Source organism: Ammospiza nelsoni, chromosome 2, assembly GCF_027579445.1.
Source record: "Ammospiza nelsoni isolate bAmmNel1 chromosome 2, bAmmNel1.pri, whole genome shotgun sequence".
Taxonomy (NCBI): domain Eukaryota; kingdom Metazoa; phylum Chordata; class Aves; order Passeriformes; family Passerellidae; genus Ammospiza; species Ammospiza nelsoni.
In genome coordinates, this window is record NC_080634.1 from 31,509,952 (window position 1) to 31,532,000 (window position 22,049).

General features: G+C 40.1%; 3 protein-coding genes across 3 annotated transcripts; all 3 read right to left on the reverse strand.

Annotated features, from left to right (window-relative positions):
• Positions 1-9,635: 9,635 nt before the first annotated feature.
• On the reverse strand, positions 9,636-10,571 carry LOC132070178 (taste receptor type 2 member 40-like). The gene has a single exon (XM_059466818.1). The coding sequence runs from the start codon at positions 10,569-10,571 to the stop codon at positions 9,636-9,638; it is 936 nt and encodes a 311-aa protein (XP_059322801.1).
• A 2,077-nt stretch (positions 10,572-12,648) lies between these two features.
• LOC132087575 (taste receptor type 2 member 40-like) lies at positions 12,649-13,584 on the reverse strand. Its single transcript, XM_059493933.1, has one exon. It carries the CDS (start codon positions 13,582-13,584, stop codon positions 12,649-12,651), a length of 936 nt encoding a protein of 311 aa, XP_059349916.1.
• A 5,820-nt stretch (positions 13,585-19,404) lies between these two features.
• Positions 19,405-20,340, reverse strand: LOC132087576 (taste receptor type 2 member 40-like). The gene has a single exon (XM_059493934.1). It carries the CDS (start codon positions 20,338-20,340, stop codon positions 19,405-19,407), a length of 936 nt encoding a protein of 311 aa, XP_059349917.1.
• Positions 20,341-22,049: the final 1,709 nt, after the last annotated feature.

The window sequence follows — 22,049 nt, forward strand, 5'->3', positions numbered from 1 at the left end:
CCACCAACTGAATTCTCACTGACATTTTAAACCCATTTCAGGAAGCCTTAGAGTAAGATCTGTTTCTCAGCATACAGGCCCTTGATGACCAGAGCCTCTTTTATGGGCACTGTGTCCACGCAGCCAGGTATGTGCCAGTGCCCATGGGTGTTTGAACAGACAGCATGAAAGAAAATTACCTCATGTTGTGCTAGAGGAGGCTCAGGTGAGATATTGGGAAAAAATGTTTCACTGGCAGGGTTATCAAATGCTGGGACAGACTCCCCAGGGAAGTGGTTGAGTTGCTATCCACAGATTTATTTCAAAGATATGTAGATGAGGCACTTAGGGCCACAGGCCCTTAGATTTAGAGCTAGGTTAATGGTTGGACTTTATATTAAAATATTTGCTAACTAAAATGGTGCTATGATTCTGGGAAAATCATGCAGGAAACAGCAGAACAACTCTGAGATATTTTGCTTATGAAACTGAACACAACACTTACCAAAATGATGTGCTAGAGCTGGAACAACATGAAGAATGTCTTCATGGATCATCAGATGACTACAAAGTCCATTTTACAGTCAGAAGGTAGAGACTTCAAAAAGTTGTCAGCCTAGCAAAACAAACTTTTTCTTCTAAGTATTTTGAGACACTAACTGGAATATGGACTATATAATGTAAAGAGAAGAATAAAGTATATCGCAAGGGGGTTTCAAACAATGAGAAAATAAGGCCCTGGAATTAGGTCTGAGTGAAATGGTGACAGAAAACTTCTGCAGTAATGACCAAGGTCATAATTACTGAAAGCAGCTATTGGGCATGTTTCATTCTGTTAACACTAATGTCGATTTGGTGACTCCAATGGTCCCCTTAAATCCCTTCTTCATTGTTCAGGAATTACCACAACAGACCCTCTGAATAAATCATCCTTTTGCTGCAGCTGCAAGAGAAGATTGCTGTAGAGCAGACAGAAAGGCCTTACTCCATAGTAACCATATAGCATTTTAATCTGGTACTTGACAACGAACTCTGCCTTGAGGATATGCAACATCTCAGACTTCCCTATACTGTGATCAACACAGTGCAAAGTATGCAGGTCAGTGAAGGGATAATGAGCAGGATTAGTGGAATATGTATTGGTCAGTGAGATACAGATCAGGCTTGGGCAGGCAGCCATTAATGAGCCCGTATTAGTCCCAGAGAGTCAAGCAAGGATGTGATGGTTTCATGAGTAAATTTGCAAATTTTCCTGGTCGGTACTAAAGTCAGGAGAGAAAAAGATCACAATTAATGCCTTTTAGATCACTTCTTACTAGTTAGGCTATTAGTAGACTCCAGCTGTTATTATTAATGGCAGATACCAATTCACACATTAGTTATTGACTCACACTCAGACACTCACCGACTGTTACCTGGTATCACGAGGTGCTTGTGGCCTTGAGAGACTGGAGAATCTTGATGTTCTGAGTTTTTCTGTTCTTGTGAATCCACAGGACTGAGAGTCTCCTGACCTTATGTATTCTTAGGAGAGTTTCACTTGTCTCTCAGCGCCTACCAGTTCTTCCTTTGATCTGATTTCTGGTATCACATGCACAGACCCTGCTCTTTTATGCACATTCACCCCATGTGGGCTTTTTATGACAGAAATGCAGAGCCAGAGTTGATCCAAAAGCCATCATGTGTCCCACAAGACACTGTCCTGTCCCATGATTTCAGCTCACAGCAGTAATCTTTACCTCCAATACCTCTGAACACAGTTCTTTTGTATCTATGGGAAATTTATACCTTTACTGCTGCACATTATAAATAGAATTTCAAAGTACATCACTCACTGCAAGACAACTAGTAGAAAAACCACTCTTGGCTAATTGTTTCAATTCAGAGTATGAGCCCCTTTGTACAGAGGCTGTACACATTTCTGAAGGCTTCCTCCAGGTCTTATGACTGTCAGTCCCATACGCCTGTGAAAATCAGAAAGATAAGCACACCCAAATGCATGTCTTGTGGTCTGAAGTTAATACAGGCTGCTTCAAAACTTGGTTTGGGTCTGTGTAAGTACATGTGTCTTTGAACTGTCATTATCTTGAAACAAAACATAGATGGAGTTAAGAGATAAAGGTAGTACACTGAGTGCTAAGGTAAAGAAGGGGCTGCCTGAAGGAAAGCAAGCAGTTAGGAAGGAAACCACTTTCTTCCTTACTCGGGCTGGGCTGGAGGGATTTTGAGTTTCAGAGAAATGAGATGCATCCTGTGGTTAAGATAAACCTGAGCTTTGAGATGGATTAATCTCTGTATCTCAAACTGACCATGGTTTAAACAGACATCTGAAATGAAGTTACCTGAAGTGGTATTTACCTTTGTGTAATCTTTATGAATGTATTTGTCAAAGCCTTCCAAAAGCTAGTTATATATTTACTGTCTTGTGAGCCCAAATGCTTTTGGAGAAGTGTCAGTCAGAAATTTTTCAGCAAAAGTACCACTTGAAGAAAGTGGACTCCAAGGAAATATTAATATTTGACAAAATTTGGTTTCAGGGAGACTTCAAGACTTCAATATGATTTTTATTGTAAGAAAAGATAAGATGTATTTCATTTCAAAATAAACTATATTTTGATCTTATGACCCATTGAATGAAGAGTTAAACAAATAGAAAGTAAAGTTTTAATGATTTCTTTTAATGTGGTCTAAGGAATATGTTTTCAGTGCACTTCCACTGAGACATTTTAATTTATACATACATTTATACAGGGTTTTTTTTGTGATATTGCTGCTTTCTGTACCATTTTTCCTCAATAATTTAAAAAATCTTTTTATGTGATTCTCTGTTACTTTTTCCCCCTCAAGTTTTGATAATTCCAAGTAATTATTAAATCACTGTTTATTTGAACCATGTGTATTAAAATTAACTTGGGGTCACTGTTTAGGATTTCATGTTAAGTGTGCAGTCAGCTAACAATGGAACAACTGATACAATGGCCACTGAAAATTTGTATAAATTGTGGCAGATTATGCTCTGACCTTTGCTTGAGAGATTTGTGAGGAGTAGTTTTTAATTAAATGTCAACATCTCAGTTCTCAAGATCTAAATGATTCAAGTTTCAGTAGGAACCAGGTGATGTGTATGTCTGTGTTTATCCTTTTTTGTAAGATAAGGTTTCTAAACTTTTCCTCTGAATATTTAAATCTTTCATCTCTGAATTTGAAGATACAAGTTAAAAACAGTGGACCAGGTCTCTCTGGTAGCTGGTTTCCAAGCCCACAATTTCTTCAGACCAAATCAGCATAACACCACAATTCTAGCTTAAGATGCATCTTAGGGATGCAAATCACTCATTAATCAACATTGCTGCTTGCAATGTTTGTATATTTTCTTCCTTCAGCACTGTGATTGTTTATTGCTTATAATTTAAATCTGCTTTCCTTTTGTAATTCAATTACAGGTTACTATGAGTGTGTGTGGGCATGTGAGACAGAAGGAGAAAGTGGGAACTGTGCAAGTGTATTTGCTTTGTGAATAGCTATTGATCTAAAATGTGTGGTAAAAAATAGCCTCCTCATTAATAAAAGATATAGACATAAATATTTTTTGTGCTCTTTCTGCATGGCAGAATCTTCTGTCAAGGAAAATGGAATTTGCAGCAAACATTATATCTCATGTCTTGATACATAAAGGAGAAAATCTGTTCAAGAGTTGCCAGGTCTGTTACTATGTACAGCTGATTGAATACTTAAATTTTCATATTTGGAAAACAGAAGAATGACTATATCTTTACAAGGAAATAATTTCAAAACTGAAAATTTAGGCATCAGATGTGATTAGTCACTTTTTACTAATGTTTGGAGGGTTTTATAATTTTTCATTATAATAAATGTATTAGGCATATTTTCAATATGCTATGTTAAAGTTATTTGTTACGTTTCACAAGTATCATCTGCGTATTGGCATTAATCAAACTAAAACCAGGATGGTAGTATTGCTCATAAGGTATATATCCAGAAAAAGACAAAATTGTGGATGTCCAGGAAAGCCTTAAAAATGCAATAGGATTTTCCATTTCTCTTAGCTGAGGATAGAATGCTTTGATTGTAAAAGCCCACCAGCAGTTACAGGGATGCAAACTACAGTGAATAACTGTCTGCATGTTCTGTTAGTTGCTGCATTTAACTCTTTCTATGTTAAATGAATAGAACCTGTGGATCATCCTCCTTTACATTTCCATATTGTGCCCAGAAATAACAGGCAATTAAAAAAGAATTAATTCAGTACAAGCTGTGTCAATTAAACTGCATCAGCTTTGTGACTGCTGTCTGAAGAGATTTCAAAAGAAAAAGTGAGCATCATACACATAGAGTAGAGTCAGCCTAAGTATTACCAAAAATCAAAGCTATGGAGATTGTATGAAATTGACTTAGTAAAGCAAAGTGATTGGATCCCCTTAGGGATACATAATGTGTCCTTATGCCCCTGCCTCTGATTGGAAGGAATGTGTCAAACACTGAAGACTCTGATGATATTGCCTGTCCAGGAGTTGAAAATTGTGGTTGTATCCAACATAAATGATGAACAAACACATAATTGAATGCTGAGATACAGCAATAGATAATTAAGGAAAGCTTAAGGAAACACCAATTAATTAGTTTATTAATTCCCTTTGTACTGCTGGTCTCTTGCACTTGGACCCAGTTATACAATAGTCTCTGTTGTTCCCTTCATTTTTTCTCAGACCCTTTTCTTCCCTTGCTTCTGTACCAAGAGTGCGCATAACATTCATCTGCCCTTTCAACCCTCTTCCCACATTTGAGAGTGCAAGTTATTCCATGCCTTATTCTTACACAGTGGGATTTTCTCAGTGTTTGTTAAGACAAGGCTGGGAAAGAATTTGGTAGCTCTCTCCTCTTAGACCATTTAGGCTGCTGTCTGTCACTTCAGCTTTCTACTGGCTGTGCTGGTTTATCCACCAGCCCCTGCCCTTTCAGGCCACACTCTGCGATCTGAGGAATGCTCGTTAGGCCTCGGCCTCGATGAGCAGCCCCTGGGCCCAGCGCCTCTTGAGCTCATCACAAACACCATCTGCTCCTGGAAACTTGCACTGCCTAATGAGCTCCTGGAATTTTTATGAACAACCGTGGAAAGTTTTTTTCTTGCCTGAATGGTGTAACATTCTTATTCTCACACTTTCAAGGAAAGGGCGCTGACCCGAAGCGTGGCCAGGTTGGAACATTGTTATGACTGAGGCCCGCTCACTTGCGGCCCACAAGCAGCGTTCCAAAATGAGACCCTTGGAGCTCTCCTGGGCCACAGTGGCTGGGACCAGCAACCTCCCTCTGGGCCAGCAAAATCTTTCTTTTGCTGCACTTGGAGATCACCAAATAACAATTGATCCTGGGCTGATATCCCCACTCCTAGAGGCCCCTTTGCCCATTGAGGAGATGCAAAGGCATCCCGAGTGAGTATTTTGTTACCTTCGTGTAGGAATGTGCCCCCTGTTGATTGAGTGACAAGACTATCCTTTGTCTCTTTAAAAAGGAAAAAAGCCCAGATGTTTCTTTCCTCGATTAGGTAAAAAGGCACCTCATAGGATCTGGGGGACTTCACCTCAAACTTAAGGATAGCAAATTGGACAGAAGCCAAAAAGCAATTTAATAAAAAAAGAAGAGAACAAAGAAACTAATTGCTTTTGTGAGGTGTTTTACCAGGAGCAAGAACCTCTTGCCCTGGCTCAGTTTTTCTCTGTAAAGAGGTTTGTTATTATGCCTTTTCTTAAAACTTTTTTGTTTCCAACACTGCCACAGAAGCCATCCTGCTGATTTTATGCCTTCTAAGGTAGCTGAGCTATCTTGGCTGTGATATAGATCTCCAAGATCTTCTGAGACCTGGCTCAAGGAGACCATATATCACCTTTGAGGGGAATTTTTCACATGTACCTTGCACTGACTCTTTATGTCCGTGTGCATACAAGTGTGCATAGCTATGGCAAAACAGGAGAAATGCTGCTCTTTCAGGTGCTTTAAGTATCTTAGGTATCTAAGTAAATTAGGGCTGTAAGTAACTTTAAGCTATAAGCTAAGTTAAATGCTGTTGAGTGCTATTCCTTTGCTAAATTTTTAAGTTTAAGGTATAATTTAAGTTATGTTAAATGCTGTTCAGTGTTGTTCCATTACTAAATTGTCAAGTTTAAGGTACAAGTAAGGTACTGTTAAGTTTGAGTGCTATTAAGCTTTTATGCTGTGTTTCTTTTTATCCTTGCCCTTTCTATCCTTTTATCACACACAGCTAAACACACGCACAAAAATAGATAGTACTTGGTTAATTTCTGTTTAGATTGAGTGGATTTTTGTTTGTTCCTTTTTTACCCTTGGTGTGCCTTAACTGTCTAGTAAGTAGTAGAGTGAACCATGCCACTGACCTTTGTCATGCTGTTGCTTAGTATTAAATCTGGTTTTTACTGATACCCTTGCTGGTGGTTTTTTAAGCAATCTCAACTTTCAAAACACTGAATAATGAGGTTTTCTATTCAGGTCTCCTTTTTTCCCTTATAAGTGATCTGGGAATCCATGAGTGCAAGATGTACTTGCAGATACAACCTTTCTGTGATTGTGATAAAAACAAAGAGTAATTTGCTGACAACTCCCTTAAGCAGAAATTTCCTCTGTTTTTTGAGCAACTGACATGAATTCCTCCTGGACTTTCACCAACACATATATGCAGTCATAGCTGAACTGAAATTTCTGCCCATTCTGCATTTTAGGTTAATTCAACACACTTTACATATGTGTGCAACTACTTGAAGATAATAGAATATTTGTTTTTCAACTCTGAGCTTAACGTAGTGTTCCATTCCATTTCATGGGATAGATGAAAATAATTCAAAAGATAAGTGCAGATATCATAATTTTAATGTCCCGTCATAAAAGAAAGATAGTTTTCTAAGAGATTTCACTGCATATGTAAAAGGTGCAAAAAGAGCTCAGTGAATTGGCCTGAATACACAGCAAATTTTGGCTTGTGAAAGACTCTTGCAGCTCAGCCATGAGTAAGACTTGCATTTCCATATCTCAACAAACTTAGCTCCTCTGAGATGAAAAAATAAGGAATTTTGGTTAAGAAATTGTCTGTTTAATAGATGTGTATTTTGGTGTATGACTCTATCCAGTGAAATGTTCCATTCCTGCCTTTCATTTCAATATGCAGAGTAATAAGGGACCATCAGATAATGTGCCCAACTGCCAATTGTACATGTGCTACCAATTCTTAAATCATGTTCTGGTGGGCATTGAAAGCAGAGTCCATCAGCTGTTGTCCAGAATTTCCATAATGAAAACTCCAGGCATGCTTATAGGAACGCAAATCAGAGAAGGATCCTGTAGTCATCTCTCATCTAGATGTTTGCATTTCTTGCATTGAGCTAAGGATTCTAATCAAATTACTGTTTTTTCACTTGGAAAAGACTGTGCTTTAGAAAAGAAATGGAGTCTATTCTCTTTTTTGAATTACTCACTGATGACTTTTTTCATCATTAAATTACAGTAATATAGAAAAGTACTTTTAACAGAAAAGGGCTTTGTTTAAAATGCTGTCCTCATTGCTTTATGTTATGTGTGTGCAGTTTCCTAGAAAATCTTGTGAGTGTTTTCCTGGATGTTCAATGTGAAAAGCTACAGGACAAGATGATTTGCATGATGTCTTTCAGCAATGTTAGAGCAGGATGAGCTTTGAATTTTGTTTCTTTCCTGATTTGCTTCACCGTACCAGATATGAATCTAGCTGCCATTGCAGTAATGTGACATGGGTGTGTGTGGAAATAGCTTGTATGTTTCAGAAGGGTCTGATTCCATGACTTCCAAAGCTTCTTCAGGTTGCAAACTGGCAGGTTTAAGGTGGAGGGAACAAATCACCTTTAGATTACAAAGAGAACAGAGAAAAGTGAAATTGCCTGCTCTCAGACAAGATACATGTCTTCAGAGGATCCTAAGCCCAAGAAATATAATTCTTCTATTAATACAGGAGTTGCTACTTTCCTTCCCAGAACAAATCCCTTGTCAAACTCATCTTATAATTTATCCAATAGAATGCAGGGATTTAGTAGATGGTGTATATAATGCATGTTAAAGATATTTTTCTTCATATGGTCAGAGTTAGTTAGGAGGTTAGTTACCGAAAGAAAGGTCTCCCAGAAGACTGACCCTATGAGGAGCCTTCCAATATTTCTGTTGGCTTTCCCTCTTAGATTTCCAAATGTATGCTAAAAAACTGGTAACTACTTGATTAAATTTTATAGAAAGGAAGCTTTGGAGGAAAGATGTACTTAAAGAGGCAGGAAAACAGCACAAGAACCCGCTTTTGAATCCCATGTGCATGAGGAATGTGGAATAAGGGAACGTTAAACCAAATGGTGTGAGAGCAGCTGTTTGGGGTGTCCCTGCTGAGCAGCCGTGTGCCTCAGAGCTCAGGCCTGAGCAGGACAGCACACACGGGTTGTGGGTTGAGCACAGCCCACGTGTTCTGCCTGTTGGTGTGGTCAGAGAGCTCTGAGGTTTGTTCCTGAAGGCCGGTGAGGGGAGAGCAGGGAAGGGCAGAGGATGGACCAACCCTCCCAACACGGGTGTCTCATGGTGCTGGGCTGGCAACCAGCATGGTGACAGTGCATGGTGCTGACAATGGCATGTCAGGGTGCCATTGTCATTGGCTCAACTTATACCATCCCTGTTAAATGGCATAAAAATGTTCATGGAAGCCGGTGGTGTCACCTGTGGCACAAATTATGTCATGAGGGAAAGGAAGACTCCATCTCAAGTTATCCTTGGACTTGGTATTTATTAATTTGTAGAATAAAGAAATTCAGGCACAGACTTCAGCTCAATTACAGGTACATTGCTTCACACAGATGGACAACATCCAAATGAGACACATTGATTCAGGATGGGCATAATCAATATTAGGCTCAGGTCAAGTATGTTTCAGTGACAGTCACTTTAAAAGTAAATAAAATCCCAGTGCAGCTGGAAAGGATTCTAAAGCTCCAGTCCTGCTGTACCAAGAATGCAGTGAGATTTTCCTATTAGCTGCGATCACAGGACTTTGGCGAATCCTCCAGTGCATCATTTCACTGGGAACACAGACACTGGTCACTCCTTCAGCAAGAGCAAAGGAAGCTCAAATGTCTATGTCATTTCATACCGAACCTTGCCAGAGTTTTAAAGACACTTTTAGAGTCTACAACCTTTTTATCTACAATTCAGCAGTAGTGAAATATTATGAGTAAGATATTCCCATCTTATTAGGAATTCTTCAGCATCATCTTTAGGAGCGTGTATTAACCAGAAACAGCATTCAAGCATCGTATTGCCAAATTAAATGTGAGCATGCTTGTGATCAAGCAGGGGTGATCTGTTTGTATAATGAATTAGTAACTTTAAGCATTTCAAGAGGGATTACAGTCTGTTCTGAATCATGTCCATGTTTTTCTGCTGTCTTAAAGAAACTGGGATTTTCAAGGAAAGAAGAGTAAATAGGAGAAAATTTTCACCTTTTTCTTAACTCCAGATTAGTAATCTAATCTACCCATTTCAATTTCTATTACTTTATAACTCTTTTGGTTTAAAATAAGTTCACTGACAACTCAACTAGACAGTCCAGGATAAATCATGATCTTTTACACGGATGTAATTCTGACAGAACAGTTGATGTGGTGCCAAATCCGAGCTGGCAGCTCTTGAAATTTGGGATTGCTCCAAATTAGGACCAATGTGTGTGCTGAAGGGCAGGCAGCCATTACAGCTATACATATGGATTTTGGGGTGCTAAAACGTAAAAACAAATTGTATAAAAGAAAAGTGAATGCTATGAAATATGTAACATAAAAGATAAGTAAGGAGCAGACTGACTTGATGGCTTTCATATGGGCCTCCAAGCTGGGATCCCTGAAGCCACTTGCATTATTTTGCATGCGTCTGGTGTGGATCCACAGAGACCAAATCAGCAGTACACTTGAAACAACAGACAGTATTAAAGGCAGAGCTACACCAGCACTATAAAGAAGAATTAACAAACCAGAGCTGTCTTTCCTTGTGGTTGTCCATGCTGAAGTTTTTGTCATGGATGAAGGAGCAGTGATGTTCTCGTGCACACTGTAGACATCCCAGGCGAAGGGAGCTGCAGTTGTGAAGGAGCAGAGCCATGATGTGAGCAGCATCCAGGGCATCAGCCTGGCAATTCTCAGCTTCAGCCAGATGAAGAAAGACTGTGTAAAACTGGCAACCTTGATGCAATAGAAGACACTAAGCCAGGCTCCAAACCAGAGGCTGGAGTGGTTCAGAAACATATAGCCTGTCTTTATAAATCCAAACATATTTTCTTCAAAATAGGAGGGTTCACAAAATATAGTTAAGAATAAATCCAGTATAATCCAGCATTGCAATGTAATTTTAGATGAGCTCAGCGAGATCACAATCATATCATATGGGGGCCATGTTTTGCTCCCAATGCAGCTCAATGAACTGGCAGCCAAGATAATTCCATTTCCCAGAATTCCTGCCATAGATTCAATTATAGCAATTGATAGACAAAGGAGAGCAAAAGATGTCATCATTGCAACTGAAGGGCTTGTGATCATTACTCAGCTTCTCCTGGGCTCCTGAGAGCCTCAGATCTGGCAGGCACTCCAATGCTAGGGAGCTGTTATGGGCAATGCTCACCTATTTATCTCAGGGGCAGAAGTATCCTAATGTCATTTAACATTTCTGCTGTTTTACATCTTGTTTTGGGGATTGGTAGCTCAACTGATTTGTCTAAGCATGCAAATGGGGTCAAGATTCAATTACATAGCTTTCATTTTGCTGAAAGAATTTGCATTGGAAGGGCTATTGAGCAGGTGAACTGTGGTGTTTACAAATGTGGATTTGCACTCCAGGTTCTGGTGTACATTATGCCTAGATTTTTCTTTTATACTTGATGCCTTCATGTCTCCATTTGTTGCACTGTAATCTCTTTAGGGTTTCTGAGACATACTTGACATGGCCTCTTCTCTTTATCAGATATTTTCAAATTTGTCCTGCAAAGAGGATTATCATGTTTTTTTTTTGTGTTTGGAGATATTAAAGCATTATAATTTTCCAATAGAACAGAGGGATTTAATAGTTGGTGTATATAATATGTGTTGAAGATAGTTTTATTAATATGAAAATAGTTAATTTGCTGGTCAGTTGCAGACAGAAAGGTCTCCCAGAAGACTGACCCTATGAGGAGCCTTCCAATATTTCTGTTGGCTTTCCCTCTTAGATTTCCAAATGTATGCTAAAAAACTGGTAACTACTTGATTAAATTTTATAGAAAGGAAGCTTTGGAGGAAAGATGTACTTAAAGAGGCAGGAAAACAGCACAAGAACCCGCTTTTGAATCCCATGTGCATGAGGAATGTGGAATAAGGGAACGTTAAACCAAATGGTGTGAGAGCAGCTGTTTGGGGTGTCCCTGCTGAGCAGCCATGTGCCTCAGAGCTCAGGCCTGAGCAGGACAGCACACACGGGTTGTGGGTTGAGCACAGCCCACGTGTTCTGCCTGTTGGTGTGGTCAGAGAGCTCTGAGGTTTGTTCCTGAAGGCCGGTGAGGGGAGAGCAGGGAAGGGCAGAGGATGGACCAACCCTCCCAACACGGGTGTCTCATGGTGCTGGGCTGGCAACCAGCATGGTGACAGTGCATGGTGCTGACAATGGCATGTCAGGGTGCCATTGTCATTGGCTCAACTTATACCATCCCTGTTAAATGGCATAAAAATGTTCATGGAAGCCGGTGGTGTCACCTGTGGCACAAATTATGTCATGAGGGAAAGGAAGACTCCATCCCGGGTTATCCTTTGACATGATATATTTTAATTTGTAGAAGAAGGCTATTCAGGCACAGACTCAGCTCAATTACAGGTACATTGCTTCACACAGATTGACAACATCCAAATGAGACATATTGAACCAGGATGGGCATAGTGAATGCAAGGCCCAGGTCATGTATGTTTCTGTGTCAGTTACTTCAGAAGTATGTAACATCCCACTGCAGCTGGAAAGGATTCTGAACCTCCAGTTCTGATGTAACAATAATGCAGTGACACAGATCACTTTTTCAGCAAGAAGAGGAATCTCAAAAGGCCATGTCATTCTTTCCTGAGCCATGCTGGAATGTTAGAAACACCTTTAGAATCAGCAAATATTTTACTAGAATTCAATCAGATTTGAAAATGATGAATGAGATATTCTGAAAATATTGGGAATTCCTCAGAATCCTCATTAGGAGGTTTTAGTAACTAGAAACCACTTTGAAGCCTTATGTTCACAGAATGTGTCCATGCCTGTGCTTAAAGTGGTCTATTCTATGGATCAGGTATTGTAACCTCAAGCATTCCAAGAGATTCCATTCTAGTCTGAGTCTTGGCCCTGCTTTTCTGCTGTTTTAGAGAAACTGTGTTGATTTCCAGGGAAAGTACAGCTGATAATAGACAACATACACAATTATTCTTAATAAGACTAACATCCAATAAAAAGAAATTCCTACCTTCCTATTGACTGCTGATCAAGGCCCTAATCTACTCATTCCAACATCTATTATTTATCCATCTGATGATTTCAATTTAATTGTTCTGGATCTAAACTAGAAAATCCAGGCTAAGTCACTGTCTTTTACATGCAAGCAGTTCTTCCATGACAGTTAATGTGGTGCCAAATCCTAGGTGGCAACTGTTGAAATTTGGGATTGCTCCAAATTAAGACCAATGTGTGTGCTGTAGGGCAGGCAGCCATTAAAACAACACAAATCATTTCTCCATTGCTTAAAGGTGAAAAAATGTTAAATAATATGAAAAGAACACAAATAAAGTATATAATGTAAAGGAAAAGGAAGGAGCAGACTGACTTGATGGCTTTCATATGGGCCTCCAAGCTGGGATCCCTGAAGCCACTTGCATTATTTTGCATGCGTCTGGTGTGGATCCACAGAGACCAAATCAGCAGTACACTTGAAACAACAGACAGTATTAAAGGCATACCTATACCAGCATTACAGATAAGGATTAATAAACCCAAATTGTCTTTCCTTGTGGTTGTCCATGCTGAAGAGTTTGTCATGGATGACGGAGCAGTGATGTTCTCGTGCACACTATAGACATCCCAGGTGAAGGAAATTGCAGCTGTGAAGGAGCAGAGCCATGATGTGAGCAGCATCCAGGGCACCAGCCTGGCAATTCTCAGCTTCAGCCAGATGAAGAAAGACTGTGTAAAACTGGCAACCTTGATGCAATAGAAGACACTAAGCCAGGCTCCAAACCAGAGGCTGGAGTAGCTCAGAAATGTAAACATTATCTTGGAAGTTACATTCACGTTTTCTTGACAAAAGAAGTTTTCATAAAATATACTCATTAAGTATTCCAGTGTATTCCATGACTGCACAATGAATCTAGATGAACTCAGCGAGATCACGATCATATCATATGGGGGCCATGTTTTGCTCCCAATGCAGCTCAATGAACTGGCAGCCAAGATAATTCCATTTCCCAGAATTCCTGCCATAGATTCAATTATAGCAATTGATAGACAAAGGAGAGCAAAAGATGTCATCATTGCAACTGAAGGGCTTGTGATTATTACTCAGCTTCTCCTGGGCTCCTGAATGCCTTAGGTCTGTCACGTACTTCCAATGCCAGGGAGCTGTTATGGGCAATGCTCACCTATTTATCTCAGGGGCAGAGGTATCCTAATGACATTTATATTTCTGCTGTTTTACATCTTGTTTTCTGGGTTGATCACTCAATTGATTTGTTGAAGCATGCAATTTGAATGAAGATTGAATAACAGTTTTTTGCCGAGGAGTTTGCATTGAAATGGTGAAGGGATTTACACCGGAAGGGTTATGGAGCAGGTGAGCTGTGGTGTCTACAAATGTGGGATCTGCACTCCATTGGTTATGTTCTTCTTTACATGTCTAGATTTGTTTTTTATACCTGATGCCCTAATCTCTCCCTGTCTTGCAGAGATATGGCTACAGGGTTTATGAAAAATACTTGTCATTACAACTCCTTATCTAAGGGCAGCTCCTTTGCTTTATTTGGTATATTCAAATTGTTGCTGCAAGGAGGATTTTCACACTTTCTTTTTTGTGTATTGATATTTTTAAGTATTATACTGATCATTGTGTGCTTGCTCAGATTGTCCCGAAAGAGGACAAAAATCTGTGGGAAGATAAACACAGCAAAAGGAAAATCATTTTAGCAGAGTATTTCACTTGCCTGTTTTTCACAAGCATATTCAAAAAGTGCAGGAATTTCCCAAGGAATTTAAGATCTGGCAATATACAACATTGGATACAGGAGCAATGACAACCTATTAATCAAGTCCGTTTTGCTCCATATGGAATATGCATGCCTTTAAAATTCTTCTATACTTGCTAAAAGAACTGAATTAAAACTCTTTCCCCATCTGGAAAGAAACAGTTGAGTGGAGAGTCTTGAGTGCATTGAAAAACTTAGAGACTTAACATTTTATCTGTAGCCCAGAACACAGAAGGAAACACACAAAAGCTCTTCAGAAATGCAGTGACACAGGTTGCTAGCACAGTAAGAAGCTGTCAGCAGTGATCAAATGAGAAATTTTGAGGTGCTTTCTAGGTTGTTTCTTTGGGTTGTCTGCATTTCACAATGCTTAAGGTAATCTGTGATTGCCTAGGGAAGTGATAAAACTGTTTTAATTATGCACCTGTAGAAGTAAAACTTTGTGACCATTCACCTCACATAAATGTATATTTGTTTATATATTTCATATATATACGACTCTATGTGTTATGTGCATGTTATGTCCAGATACTGATTATTATAATACACATCAAAATAAATAATTTAATAATTAATATAAAGTGAACAATATTTTTTAAATTATTTCATTTTAATATTGGTACAAACTCTTTTTTTCTTCTCATTAAAAATATTAGTAATTTTTTTAAGTGAGAGCAATGTAATCTGATATGTTCCATTACTTTCTTAGATTCTAGGGGTTTTTTTACCAATTTGTGGCACAGTGATTCAAAGGTCGGGCTCTACATTCAGTTTCTTTTGATACTGGTTTGCATGACTTTCCGACTATCACATCTGCAAAGTTCTTTGTTGAAATTTGGCAGTAAATATCAAAATTCCCTGCTGTCAAATCTTGCAAACCAATCAAATATTGTTCTGGTCTGATAGGTTTAATAACTGGGTCCAAAACTCACAGAAGATCGTCCTTAGAAAGTTGTAAAAATCGATTAGAACATTCTGCGTCCAAATTTTGCAAGCATACCTGTATGGGAGTTGTTGAAGTTCTCACACTTATACAATTTTTGGCACGAAAATCTTTTGAAAAGCAGTTACTTTCTCATCCATTTTAAAATCTCAATTTCACCTTGAAGAAACATAAAAGTGTGTTTGGTTTTTTGACAGGAACAGCTCTGTAGCATGCTACAGACAGACACTTCCAAAAGAAAAAGGTAGGTGAGCAAATATGTATCACTTCCCTTTTAGTAAAAGAAAACTGTGGAGCTGCTGTTTAAATTCAACGCATTAAATTCAGCTCTTTTAAGCTCACTCATGGAATCACAGAATCACAGAAAGTTTTGGGTTGAAGGGGGCCTTAAAGACCATTCAGTTCCAATGCCCTGCCATAGGCAGGGACACCTTCCTGTGGAGCAGGCAACTCAAAGCCCATTCAGCATTGAGCCTGAGCCTCTTGCCACAAGACAACCAGCAAATGTCTGTGTGATCTGTGTGGGGTTCAGGGGCAAGGTTTTGGCAGCTGGGAGGCTGCAGGGGTGGTTTGTGTGAGAAGAGACCAGAACGTGCCCCCGTGTCACACAGAACCAGTCCCTGTTACCCCCAAAAGGGACGGACCATTGGCCAAGGCTCTGCCCACCAGTGCTGCCGGTGACATCTGTGTGACAACTCATTTAAGGAAGGGTAAAGACCAGTGCACAGCAACTGTGAGTGAGAGGACAGAGAGAGAAATGTGAGCGAAACAGCCTTGCAGACAGCCAGGTCAGTGAAGAAGGAAGGGGACAAGATGCTCCAGGCACCAGGGCAGACATTGCCATGCTTTCCCTGGAGAGGACCGTGCTGATGTAGAGTGAGACCCTGCAGGCGTTAGCAGGGTCACACTGCAGCAGATATCCACACTGCAGCCTGAGGAGAGCCCCCTTGGCAGCAGGTGATTGTGCCCTGAAGGAAGCTGCATCCTGTGGAGATCCCACCATGGAGAAGGTTCATGGCAGGAGCTGCAGCCTGTGGGGATCCCGTGCTGCAACACTTTGTTCCTGGAAGATTGCACCCTGTGGAAAGGATTCCCCCTGCAGTCCCCATTCCCTGTTCCCCAGCCCCGCTCAGGGAAGGAGAAGATGGGAGTGTGAAGAGGCAGGGATGGGGGGAAAAGGTTTCTGGTTTTGTTCTTTCTTTCTTTCTCACTCCTCTAGTCTGTTATTGATTGGGAATCTCTTATGGATTAGAAATAAGTTCAATTATTTTGCCCATGTTGAAGGGATCCCCAGAAGGCAAGGCAAAGACAGTGAGGGCACTGTCAGGCCTGCAGTCCACCTACAATGTGGGCAAGGACAGTAGATAAGCTCTGTGAGAACAATTAGGGACAGGCACATGTCCAGGGATTGCCAGCCATATCCAGAGTGAAAAGACATGCCCAGGATCAAGCCAGTAATTCCAATCTGCAGGCCAGGATCAGTATCCAAGTGAGCCAAGCAGGTGGAAAGGCCCAAGCAAAGCTGCAGCAGAGCTCAAGGAGAGTCCAAGGTACACCCAGTAAGCTTAGGAGCAGCTCCTGAATGTAGAGGGCTCCAAGCCCCACTGAGGCTTCACTCAGCAACTTGCTAAAAGGCCAGTCAGGTGGACTGTGGAAGCTGGCTCTGAAACAAGGCAGCCAAACCCCAAAAGCAAGGCCTTACTTTCAGCAGAATGTCCATTCATCGTTTTTTGTCTTTCCCTGACCACACATGTACAGAAAAGTAGTACAGCCTGGCACACAGGTTTGTTTTTTTTTTTGAAATCCTGCTGTGATGGGCACTGAAAATTGACTCCATTGCATGTTGTCCTGAATGTCAATGATGAAAATTCCAGGCATGCTTATAGGAATGGAAATCAGTGAAGAATCCTGGGATCCTGTAGTAATCTCTCATGTAGATATTTGAATGTCTTGCCTTGAGCTAAGGACTCTAATCAGATTACTGTTTTTGTTTTTTTCTTGGAAGAGACTGCGCTTTAGAACAAGAATGGGGATGGTTTTTTTTTCTTTCTGCCTCTGAATTACACACTGGTGATTTTTTTTATCATTAAATTCTGGAAATCTGGAAAGGTGTTTTTATAGGAAATGGTTTTGTTGGCCTCATTGTTTTATGTTGCATGTGAGCATCTTATAAATTCTTGTGAGCTTTACCTGGATCTTCAATGCAAAGAGCTACAGGACAAGATGATTTGCATTATGTCCTTCTGGCAATGTTAGAGCAAGATGAGCTTTGAGTTTGGTTTGTTTCATGATTTGATTCACTGTACCAGACTTGAATCAAGCTGCTATTGCAGTAATGTGTCATTGGTGTGTGTGAAAAAAGTTCATATGTTTTGGAATGGACTGATTCCATGACTTCCAGAACTTCTTCAGGTTGCAAACTGGTAGGTCCACTGGGGTGGACCAATCCACCTTTATATTACAAAGAGAAGAGAAAAAAGAGAAAAATGCCTACAATCAGACATGATTCATATCTTCAGAGGATCCTAAGCCCAAGAAATATCACATTCCTACTAATACCGGAGTTGCTACTTTCCTTCCCAGAACAAATCCCTGTCAAACTTATAATTTATCCAACAGAACACAGTGATTTAGTAATTGGTGTATATAATGCATGTTGAAGATATTTTTCTTCATATGGCCGGAGTTGGTTAGCTGGTCACTTACAGACAGAAAGGTCTCCCAGGAGACTGACCCTACGAGGAGCCTTCCAGTATTTCTGTTGGCTTTCCCTCTTAGATCCATGAATTCATGTGAATGAATTGGAAACTCTTTGATATTATTTTAGGGAACAAAACCTTTGGAGGAAAGATGTACTTAAAGAGGCAGGAAAACAGCACAAGAACCCGCTTTTGAATCCCGTGTGCATGAGGAATGTGGAATAAGGGAACGTTAAACCAAATGGTGTGAGAGCAGCTGTTCAGGGTGTCCCTGCTGAGCAGCCGTGTGCCTCAGAGCTCAGGCCTGAGCAGGACAGCACACACGGGTTGTGGGTTGAGCACAGCCCACGTGTTCTGCCTGTTGGTGTGGTCAGAGAGCTCTGAGGTTTGTTCCTGAAGGCCGGTGAGGGGAGAGCAGGGAAGGGCAGAGGATGGACCAACCCTCCCAACACGGGTGTCTCATGGTGCTGGGCTGGCAACCAGCATGGTGACAGTGCATGGTGCTGACAATGGCATGTCAGGGTGCCATTGCCATTGGCTCAACTTTCAGCATGTCTATAAAGTGGCATAGAAAATATTTCTGCAAGCCAGTGGTGTCACCTGTGGCACAAATTATGTCATGAGGGAAAGGAAGGCTCCACCCCAAGTTATATCCTTTGACTAGTTAGATTTTAATTTTTAGAAAAAAGCAACACAGGTACAGACTTAACACAATTACAGTACATTGCTACAAACAGATCGACAACATCCAAACCAGACACATTGAATCAGGATGAGCTTAATGAACACAAGACCCTAGTCCAGTATGTTTCTGTGTCAATTACTTTAGCAGTATGTAAAATCCCCCTGCAGCTGGAAAGGATTCTGAACCTCCAGTTCTGATGTAACAATAATGCAGTGACACAAGTCACTATTTCAGCAAGAGGAGGAATCTCAAAAGGCCATGTCATTCCTTCCTGAACCATTCGGGAATGTTATATACACCTTTAGAATCAGCAAATATTTTACTAGAATTCAACCAGATTTGAAAATGATGAATGAGATATTCTGAAAATATTGGGAATTCCTCAGAATCCTCATTAGGAGGTGTTAGTAACCAGAAACCACTTTGAAGCCTTATGTTCACAGAATGTGTCCATGCCTGCGCTTAAAGTGGTCTATTCTATTTGTATCAGGTGTTCTAACCTCAATCATTTCAAGAGATTCCATACAAGTCTGTGTCTTGGCCTTGTTTTTGTGCTCTCTTAGGGAAATTGTGATGATTTCCAATGAAAGTACAGCCGATAATAGGCAACATACACGATTATTCTTAACAAGACTGACATCTTCATAAAGCAAATTCCTACCTTCCTATTGACTGCTGATCAAGGCCCTAATCTACTCATTCCAACATCTGTTATTTATCCCTCTGATGATTTCAATTTAATTGTTCTGGATCTAAACTAGAAAGTCCAGGCTAAGTCACTGTCTTTTACATGCAAGCAGTTCTTCCATGACAGTTAATGTGGTGCCAAATCCTAGGTGGCAGCTGTTGAAATTTGGGATTGCTCCAAATTAAGACCAATGTGTGTGCTGTAGGGCAGGCAGCCAATAATACAACACAGATTGAGTCTGCATTGCTTAAAGCTGAAAAAACATTGAATACGATGATAAGAACACAAATAAAGTATATAATGTAAAGGAAAAGGAAGGAGCAGACTGACTTGATGGCTTTCATATGGGCCTCCAAGCTGGGATCCCTGAAGCCACTTGCATTATTTTGCATGCATCTGGTGTGGATCCACAGAGACCAAATCAGCAGTACACTTGAAACAACAGACAGTATTAAAGGCATACCTATACCAGCATTACAGATAAGGATTAATAAACCCAAATTGTCTTTCCTTGTGGTTGTCCATGCTGAAGAGTTTGTCATGGATGACGGAGCAGTGATGTTCTCGTGCACACTATAGACATCCCAGGTGAAGGAAATTGCAGCTGTGAAGGAGCAGAGCCATGATGTGAGCAGCATCCAGGGCACCAGCCTGGCAATTCTCAGCTTCAGCCAGATGAAGAAAGACTGTGTAAAACTGGCAACCTTGATGCAATAGAAGACACTAAGCCAGGCTCCAAACCAGAGGCTGGAGTAGCTCAGAAATGTAAACATTATCTTGGCAGCTGTTAGCAGGTTTTCTTTGTAAAAGAAATTTTCATAAAATATATTCATGAAGTAATCCAGTGTATTCCATGACTGCAAAATTAATCTAGATGAACTCAGTGAGATCACGATCATATCATATGGGGGCCATGTTTTGCTCCCAATGCAGCTCAATGAACTGGCAGCCAAGATAATTCCATTACCCAGAATTCCTGCCATAGATTCAATTATAGCAATTGATAGACAAAGGAGAGCAAAAGATGTCATCATTGCAACTGAAGGGCTTGTGATTATTACTCAGCTTCTCCTGGGCTCCTGAGAGCCTCAGATCTGGCAGGCACTCCAATGCCAGGGAGCTGTTATGGGCAATGCTCACCTATTTATCTCAGGGGCAGAGGTATCCTAATGACATTTATATTTCTGCTGTTTTACATCTTGTTTTGGGGGTTGGTAGCTCAGCTGCTTGTTCTAAGCATGCAAATGGGGTCAAGATTCAATTACATAGCTTTCATTTTTGTTGGAGGATATTCATTGGAAGGGCTATTGAGCAGGTGAACTGTGGTGTTTACAAATGTGGGTTTCCACTCCAATGTCTGGTGTACTTCTTTCCATATCTAGATTTGCTTTTCTATCTAATGCCTTAATGTCTCCCTTTGTTGCACTGTTATCTCTTCAGGGTTTCTGAGACAAAGTTGCCATGGCCTCTTTATAATAGTTGTGTTGGTGTTCTCTTTATCAGATATTTTCAAGTTACTGTTGCAAAGACAATTACCATGTTTTTCTTTTGTCTATGGAAAATTTAAAGCATTTTAATTATCAGTGCATGCTTCCTCTAAGTGTCCCAGTGGAGAACGATAAATTTCTGTGGGAAGATCAGAACAGAGAAAATGAAAACAATTTTACAGAGTTCCTCACTGGTACATTTTTCACCTGCCTCCAGAATAGATGTGGAATTTGCCTAACGAATTTAAGATCTGGGAATATACAACATTACATACAGGGGCAATGTCACAATCATTATTTGAGGCACAATTTTGCTCCCCTGTGGAATATGCATGTTTTTGAAATTCTGTCATATATGCTAAAAGAAGTGAATTCAAACACTTTCCACATGCAAGGAGATACAGGTCTTCTAAGTAAGTGGAGAGGCTTGGATTCCTTAAAAGGCTTTGGAACTCGGGTTTCATGGGTAGCCCAGAATACGGAAAGAAGCACACCAAGGCTCTTCAGAAACACAGTGGCACAAGTAGCTGTCAGTAGCACAGTAAGAAGCTGTAGGGAGTGATCAAATGGGAAATTCTGAGATGTTTTCAAGGTGGTTTCTTTGAGTAGTTTGAAATTTCCTAGTGCTTAATGTAATCTATGACGGCCTAGGAGAGTGATCGAGCCTTTTTGATCATGCACTCATGGGAGTAAAACTTCATGAGCATTCACCTCAGATTTATGTACATTTGTTTATATATTTTATGTGTGTACTGTATGTATTATGGACATATAAGGAACAGATACTTATTATTTGAAAATATACACCAAGAAAAAAATTGACATAATTGCAGACCAAATAAAAAATATTTTAAAGATTATTTCACTTTAGCATTGCTACAAACTCTTTTTCTCTTCTCACGAAGAATATTATTAATAATTATTTTTAGTGAGAACAACATGATTGCATATGCTTCATTTTTGTTTTTTAATCTGGGCTTATCACTTTGTGACACGGTGATTCAGAGACCTCGCTCTGTGTTCAGTTTTGTTTCATACATGCTCTGAATGGCTTTCCCGCTATCACATCGGCAAAGTTCTTTGTTGAAATTCAGTTGAAATTGCCAATTTCCCTCTTGTCAAAACTTGCCAACAACTCACCTATTCTTCTGGTTCTATATGTTTACCAAACAGATTCAAAACTCACAGAAGCTCTTGTTTTGGAGGTTTTGAAAAGAGTTTAGAACATTCGGCTTCCAAATTTTGCAAGTGTACTT